The following is an 8,325-nucleotide window of genomic DNA, read 5'->3' on the forward strand; positions in this document are numbered from 1 at the left end:
AGAAATTCACTTGGTTTAGTCTGGATGGTCGTTCTATGAGCCGCATTGATAGGTTTCTCTTGTCGGAAGGGTTGGTGGATGCTTGGAACATTTCTGGTCAGGTGGTGGGGGATAGAGATCTTTCTGATCACTGCCCAATTTGGTTGAAGAGTTCAAAGAGAGATTGGGGGCCAAAACCTTTTAAATTCTTTCATGGATGGACTAATCATAGAGAGTTTGTGCATTTTGTTGAAATGTGTTGGACCAACATGCAATTTAAAGGTTCGGCTTCTTTTGTGATTACGCAAAAATTGAAATCGCTCCGGAATCACTTAAGGAAATGGAATAAGGAAGTGTTTGGTCATTTGGATTTGGAGGTGGATGAAGCGGTAAGGGATCTCAATGCTCTTGATTTTGAAGTAGCAAATTCCAACGGGGTGATTAGTAATGACTTAGTGTTAAAGAGATCAGTGGCTAATAATAAGGTTTGGAATTCCGTATTGGAGAAGGAAAGTTTTCTGCGCCAAAAGGCAAGATGCAGATGGTTGAAGGAGGGTGACTCTAACTCAAAATTTTTTCATAGTCACATGAAACATCGTTATAGAAGAAATTCCATTGTCGGCATCAATTTGCAAAACACATGGGTAGATGATGTGGAGGTAGTAAAAGACGGTATTGCGAATCACTTTAAAAGTCGTTTTGAGGAGGTTGAGTTTCATAGACCGAGGTTGTCGGGGGCTGTTTTCAAGTGCTTATCGGAGGAGGATAAAGTGTTGTTAGAAATGCCTTTTTCGGAGGATGATATTAGAGAAGCGGTGTGGAGTGGTGATGGCGACAAAAGCCCGGGACCGGATGGTTTCAATATGGATTTTTTCAAGACGTGTTGGCATGTGGTGAAAAGTGATGTGATTAAGTTTGTGGAAGAATTTCATAGGGCCGGTTCCTCCTCAAAATCTATTACAGCTTCTTTCTTGGCGTTGATCCCCAAAGTGGAGAATCCGATCTCTCTTGATGAATATAGGCCAATTTGTCTGATTGGTAGTCTTTACAGAATTTTGTCAAAAGTCTTATCTCTTAGAATTCGTAAGGTGATTGACAAACTTATTTCCCCTTGTCAATCTGCTTTCGTATCGGGCCGTAATATTCAGGATGGGGTGCTTGTTTTAAATGAGATAATGGATTTTGCTAAAAGGAAGAAAAGAAATTGTATGTTACTAAAGGTGGATTTCGAGAAGGCGTATGATTGGGTTTCCTGGAATTTTCTGAGAGCCATGTTGATTCGTATGGGTTTTGGTGATAGGTGGAGAGGATGGATGGAAGCTTTAGTTTTTAGTAGTTCGTTTTCCGTTCTTGTGAATGGCAGCCCCACTAAGGATTTTTCTGTATCTAGAGGTCTCCGGCAAGGGGACCCCCTGTCTCCGTTTCTTTTCCTGTTGGTTGCTGAAGGTTTATCGGCTATGATGAATATGGCGGTGAGTTCTGGCCACTATAAAGGTTTTTATTTGGATGATGAGTCTCATGTTGAGATCCTTCAATTTGCGGACGACACAATGCTTATTGGAGAAGCCACGTGGGGTAATCTATGGAGTATTAAATCCCTCTTGCGGGGTTTAGAATTAGTTTCCGGCCTTCGTATTAATTTATCAAAAAGTAGACTCATGGGCATTCACTCTTCGGATAATTTTCTTCAAGCTGCCTCGACTTTTCTTACTTGTGAGATTGGCTCTAACTCTTTCTCCTTTCTTGGCATTCCGGTGGGGATTAATCCGCGGAGGAGGGAGGTCTGGAAACCGGTAGTGAGTAAAATCCGAAAACGTCTTTCTAGTTGGAACCACAAGAATGTTTCAATAGGAGGTCGTGTGGTTCTCTTAAATGCTGTGCTCACAAATATTCCGGTTTATATGTTTTCGTTCTACAAAGCTCCGAAGATAATTGTTGATGAGATTATAAGGCTCCAGCGAATCTTTTTATGGGGAGGAAAGGAGGAAAAGAGGAAGGTTAATTGGGTCAGTTGGGATGTGGTGTGTTTACCTAAAATCAAGGGAGGTTTAGGTGTGAAGCATTGTGGACTGTTTAATTTGGCATTGCTTAGTAAGTGGAAGTGGAGGATTTTGACCGAGGGAGATTTTTTATGGACTAACATTCTTTTATGCAGGTACGGAAACATTAAAAGGAAGATGCTTGAAAGTCCTTCTAACCGGGAGGAGAAGAGTTCTTCTATTTGGTGGAGAGATATCCGCTTGCTTGGATGTCATGGTTCGATAGTTGCGGAAAATTGGTTCTCTTCATCTATTTCGTTCAAGTTGGGTGATGGCAATCTCATCTCTTTTTGGCATGACCCTTGGCTTGGAGGTGAGCCTTTTTCGGTTCTTTTTTCGGAGTTAGTCAATTATGCGGATCCAAACTCTAAAAGTATTAGTGATAATGGCTTTTGGCTTGATAATTGTTGGTGTTGGAATCCGAGTTTTTTGGTGAATGTGGAGTCTTTTTCAGATATTGTGGCGGCTGAATTTATGGAGCTTATGACTATTATTCAGCATGTTCAACCAAAGGTGGGCAGCCCCGACACTTTTGTTTGGTGGAGACACTCAAATGGTTTTTCGGTAAAAGCAAGTTATGAAGGGCTTATTGCTTCCATCAATCACACTACGACGTTGTCAACACACGTGTTGGATTCTCTTCGATCTCTTTGGGCTTCGAAACTTCCAAGTAAGTCTTTAATTTTTGGTTGGAGAATTCTTCTAGATCGTCTTCCGACTAAAACCAATTTATTCCGCCGTGGCATTTTGGGGGAAAATGATTCCTTATTATGTCCTTTTTGTTTGTTGGAAGAGGAAAATTCGGATCATATTTTTAGTTCTTGTTTGGTGTCGGTTAGGTGGTGGAATCAAACGTGTGATTGGCTTCGTTTGAAAATGTCGTTTCCGTCAAATTCGGTGGTGGAAAAACTCTCCTTTTTTGAGAAGTTATGCAAATCTAGTTTTCGCTTTTTTCCGGGTTGGTTGTTTGGTTTAGCGGTGTGTTGTGCTATTTGGAAATGCCGGAATGCTATTATCTTCGAAGGTGGTGACCTCTCAAGAATAGATGGTTTGGGGTTAATAAAACTTATGTCGTGGGAGTGGTTTTTGTTTAGTTGTAAGTTAGATTGTGATGTTCTTTGGTCGGATTGGCTTGTATCTCCTACCTTAATAGGCTAAGCTTGTGTTTTGACTCTTGTATGTTGGGTTGTGCACCCCTTGTGCCGTTTTTAATTCAATTGCTTGCTTATCAAAAAAAAAAAATTTATCTTTCCTATGTAATTTTAAAAAATAATATTATAAAGTTATACATTATTTTTATTTTTCTTACTAAATTAATTAAATTTCTTAATTTGTCTGAAAAACACAATACCTCTTATAATTTTGGATGGAAAAAGTATTAATTTACAATTTTGGATGAAAAAGTATTAATTTTTCTTTCAAGTCTTGTGTTTGTCCTATGTCAAGCAAGAATTCATCTATTTACCAAATAAATTTTTGGCTCTTTTTAAGTTTTAAGATTTTATTGATAATTTATTTTTGTTAATAATGTGATGATTTTTTTTTAACGATAGAGTAATAAAAATTCGAATATTATAATAAATTTCTTTTATCTAATAACCACGAAAATAAAACTCAATTAAAAGACTTCAATATAGATAGATTGATTCAACAACACATGAAGTAAGAGGCAATTCGATATACTATAGTCTAGTACAACAAGAGGATAGATATGACCACATATAAGATGAGTCTCCATCACTCTCATTAGATATTATTCTTAATAGTAAACTTTCATAATACTAGTGAGAAGTTTCCATATGATAACCTTGAAACCGCACCGTCATCTTCAAAACTTAATGCTGTCAATATAACAAATAAAAAAACTAGTCAGTAACTAATTCTTCAAAATAAAGTACTAGAAAAATAAGAGTGAGAGTGAAAGTTATAATAAGAGACATACGTATTACAGTTGGTGGAGGTACTGATCTTGTAAGGAATGCTAACACCACATTTCCCAGGGAGGGCAGCAGCATTGTTAGTATTCAATTTTGAAATGGAACCGGCTGCTGATTTCAAGCAGTTACAGGCAGCCTGTTTATCAGGCACGGTGGTGGCGGCAGCAAGAAGCTTCTTCACTCCTCCACAGCACTGTGGTGAAGGACCAGGACCTCCTGTAAGATAAGTAAGGCATGGACCAAGATCACTAGTTACAGCTCCACATGAGATTGCACCTTCTGCCATAGGCGCAATGACTACCATGCACATCACCAAAACAACAAATGCTAACTTCATGCTTTTTGCCATTTTTGTTTTCTTTCTTTTCAATTCTTTTTCTTGGTTTGTTTGATTGGTGTGTGTAACATCTTAATGGGTGTGGGTTTATATAGAAAATAAGATAAGGTGGGAGGATAAGTAGAATGATGAATTTTTGGTGAATGTCCATAAAAATTTGGTGGAAGTTGTGGGTTGAATTAATGATGTATGGACACTTGTCTCACTATCATAAGTTTTTTATTTAATGATTTGGTACACCGTTATATATAATATACTATATATAACAATGATTTTACAAATATTTTTAGAGATTTTGAACTTTGCAACTTAATTAATATAGAGTTACTATTGACAATATATCAAAATCAACTTAATTAATACTATGTGACATTTTTTAAAGGAAATATATAGAATAAGAGTGTGGGTTTAATAGGTTCAATTAATAAGAATAAAATAATAAAGTTACACTTTTTTTTATGAAAAACGGGGTTAAAAGCACACACGATATCAATTTAAGTTTTAGTTTATAGTAATCTATCATATAAGAAAAGTCTACCATTTGAGACTTTCTTAGGCTATCCACATCAGCAACTCTTTCATGGTTGATCCACATCAACATCCTCAAAATTAACTTCTTCTTCCACTATGATTCGGCAGTTACATCCTCCTCCTGTTTTTCAATTTCCACTATCCTCATAACTACCCTTAAACCCCAGCCTCTTTCACGGTTATGAAACTTTCCATCTCCCCCTTCCAATCTTCTTCTACAGCGGTTTCACAAAACCCTTTCTCTTCCAAATAGTTTCTAATTTATCTGTAACATGGATTCGTTAAACTTTCTCTGTTGCAGTTACAGATACTTTAATTCTCTACCCATCCACGTTCTAAACTGCTACACTTTGGTTGATCAATATACGCCCATCCACGTTCCAATCTTCTTCTTCTACAGCGGTTTCAGACAACCATTTATCTTTCATTGGGCTTCTGATTTATTCGTCTTTTCTCTCTTTCAACTTTGATTTTGATTTAGTTTTCAAAGTTTCAGGTTTCATGGTGTTGGCTCACGCGGAAGAGGAAAGATCCATCGCCGATATAGTTTCTGATGATGCGTCGGTGTTGGTTGTGGTGGACGGCGATTAATATTCCAAAAGAGGTTCGGTTTTATATATTTGTTATTACTTTGTATGATTTGTTAAATTCTGTTTGGATAAGCTGTGACATAAGTTTGATGTGGGTTTATGCGGGTTCGATGATGAAGCACAAGTTTGCTTGGCCATAAAAAAGAAAGGATGGCAATGAGAGAGATTGATCGGTTCTTTTTAGTATTTTGATTTTGTTTATGCTTGGAATTTCAGGTGGCTGTTCGTTTTGATTTGGGTTTCTAATGTTGTCTCAGGTATAATGCTTAAATTTTTTAACCGCATTAAAGATTGTTTATTCGACATTGTTGGAATTGAAATTATGCAGGAGGGGAAAAGTACGAGAATGGTATAACATGATATATCTTGCCATCATTTCAGTATTTGGATGGGCTTATAGCTTGCCACTTACATTCAACATTCAGGTATAAATATAATCAACCAATTAACACTTCAGTTTTTGGCAGAAGAATGATAAGTAACACCGGTTTTCAACTCTGATTCAGGATTTTGCGTATCTTTATGATCCAAACAATGAGATTGCTGGAGCGTCATTCGTGAAGCTGAATCTTCTTCCATCATCACCAATGCAATCTAATTGATTCTGCCTTAATTGCATTCTCTTTAGCTACCTTTTCATTCAATTTTCAATCATGACTTTCAATCATCGGTTGATTTCATTTTATGCAGGAGGCTCTCAGGATATGAAGTGTGTTGGAATGCAGTATCTTGAAGTTGTTCGTAAGCTTAAGGAATGGGGGTTTCAACCTAAAAGGAGTATTCATTTGGCTTTTTCTCCTAATGAGGAGATTGGTGGACATGATGATGCTGAGAAGTTCTCTCTTTTTGGAGTTTTTCAGGATTTCTATGTTTGTATAGCCCTTGATGAAAATAACTAAACATTGCCTCTTCTTAATTTTTTACTTTATAGCATAAACACTTATAGCACTTACATTGCCTCTTTATTCATTTCAACTTTGTATTCACTTTCAAACACACAGGGCTTCCTTCTCCGGACGACCATTACAGGGCATTCTATGCAGAGAGGAGTCCGTGGTGGTTGGTGATCAAGGCTGTTGGGATTTCTGGACATGGAGCCAAACTTTATGATAACTCTTCTATGGAGAATCTTTTGAAGAGTATTGAGACCATCCAAAGGTATCGTGCCTCGCAGTTCGACTTGATAAACATCGGCTTGAAGGCTCTTGGTCGGGGAAGTATTTTCTATTAACCCGGTCTTGCTGAAAGCTGGAACTCCATCACCAATAGTAAGTCAATCATGGTTGTGGACAACTATTTAAACCTTTATGTAAGTTATTTGTTACAGGAAATTATTGATATGTGTGATTATTCTGTTGGGCTGAGCCGACAATTGAAGGGATCAATTATCCCATCGGAACGTAAGTTTTTTTACTTATGTTTTAATGCTAATTTCTTTCCTTGATGTTTTTGTTCTGAGTTAATTTTTTCAATGCTCACTACTAGAAATTTGGCCTACGGCCACGCTAAAATTGTCCACAGCTCAGAAACTGTGGCCACATATATGATTTGGCCATGGTTATCAAAGCGTAGACATATGTTTTGAAACATTGAATCCGGAGTGTGAAACTGTGGCCTTTTCTTTATTTGCCACGGTTGACAAACTGTAGATATTTTAAGCCACAAATAAAAACCGCGGCATTATAATTTTCACTCAAACTGTAACACAAGCCCAAAAAAATATATCCCGCCAGAATTTCCCCCTTTTTTTTAGTTTCCCTCTTATTAAATATTTTCTTTTCTATTTTTTTTTAGATTAAAAAAAGAAAAAAATTAAAAATGTAAATAATAAGGCTAACCTAATTTTTTTCTCTAAACCCTAAAACCTACTTCTCACACATCTCTCACTTACCATTCATCCACTCAGCCGCTTCAAAAAAACGAAAACCATCTCTCGATTTCTCCCTCTCCCTCTCTCAGTTTCCAAATCCTTTATACATCAGAACAAACTAGGGTTTTCATTTCTAACCCTGAAACGGCGATTCAGTGAGCGAGAGAGAGTAACAAAGATCCAAAATGGTGAAGTTCCTCAAGCCAAACAAAGCCGTCATCGTCCTCCAAGGATGCTACGCAGGGAAGAAGGCAGTCATCGTGAAGAACTTTGACGATGGAACTCGCGAACGTGCTTACGGTCATGCTAGCAGGGATCAAGAAGTACCCAAGAAAGGTTATTAAGAAGGATTCGGCCAAGAAAACCGCTAAGAAATCGCGCGTGAAGGCCTTTGTGAAGCTTGTTAACTATCAGCATCTGATGCCTACTAGGTATACTTTGGATGTGGATTTGAAGGAGGTGGTTACCAATGATGCGCTTGTGAGTAAGGATAAGAAGGTTACTGCTTTGAAGGAGGCGAAGAAGAGGTTTGAGGAGAGGTTTAAGACTGGGAAGAACAGGTGGTTCTTTACCAAGCTCAGGTTTTGAGTTAGCTTTGTTGTGGGTTGTTTTGATTTTTCTAATTAATCTTTGTTTTAGTGTTTTTGAATCTGTGAACTCATTTTGGATGGTTGTTATTTCATAATTTTATAAATGTACTACATTGAGGATTTATATTTGTTTTTGTATGGCTAAGTTAATTTTTATGCCCTTTATATATCCATTTGGCTATATTTATTTGGTTTGGGTATCTAAGTTAGCTATTTATTTATACATGTGTTTAGGGTTTGTGGAATTGATTTGAGCAAATTGTTTTGGATGCCGAGCTAAGGTTTATTGAATTGATTTGTGCAAATTGTTTTGGATGCCGAGCTATGGCTACTACAGGTACTTAGAAGAGAAACTCTGATAACATTTTCTGATGTATATAAGGGTCTCTGAGATGAATTGATATTTTATTGTAGAGAACAAGAAATCATAAGATGTGTTTCTTCTGCAGTGT

General features: G+C 37.2%; 1 protein-coding gene, 1 long non-coding RNA gene and 1 pseudogene across 2 annotated transcripts; 2 read left to right on the forward strand and 1 right to left on the reverse strand.

Annotated features, from left to right (window-relative positions):
* Window positions 1-3,626: 3,626 nt before the first annotated feature.
* Window positions 3,627-4,373, reverse strand: LOC131640979 (non-specific lipid-transfer protein 4-like). The gene is made up of 2 exons (XM_058911323.1): window positions 3,961-4,373; window positions 3,627-3,859 (listed from the first exon to the last, which is right to left on the reverse strand). Exons 1-2 carry the CDS (start codon window positions 4,302-4,304, stop codon window positions 3,847-3,849), a joined length of 357 nt encoding a protein of 118 aa, XP_058767306.1. The 5' UTR covers window positions 4,305-4,373; the 3' UTR covers window positions 3,627-3,846.
* Window positions 4,374-4,954: 581 nt separating this feature from the next.
* Window positions 4,955-6,883, forward strand: LOC131640980 (uncharacterized). The gene is made up of 5 exons (XR_009295399.1): window positions 4,955-5,427; window positions 5,630-5,670; window positions 5,742-5,838; window positions 5,920-6,286; window positions 6,415-6,883. It is a non-coding gene; the product is annotated as an uncharacterized LOC131640980 (long non-coding RNA).
* Window positions 6,884-7,321: 438 nt separating this feature from the next.
* LOC131640978 (large ribosomal subunit protein eL27-like) lies at window positions 7,322-8,056 on the forward strand (annotated as a pseudogene).
* Window positions 8,057-8,325: the final 269 nt, after the last annotated feature.

This window comes from Vicia villosa, unplaced genomic scaffold (assembly GCF_029867415.1).
Source record: "Vicia villosa cultivar HV-30 ecotype Madison, WI unplaced genomic scaffold, Vvil1.0 ctg.003440F_1_1, whole genome shotgun sequence".
Classification (NCBI taxonomy): Eukaryota; Viridiplantae; Streptophyta; class Magnoliopsida; order Fabales; family Fabaceae; genus Vicia; species Vicia villosa.

Coding starts and splice junctions, on each gene's coding strand:
- LOC131640979 (XM_058911323.1), bottom strand. CDS start 4,304: ATGGCAAAAAGCATGAAGTTAGCATTTGTTGTTTTGGTGATGTGCATG.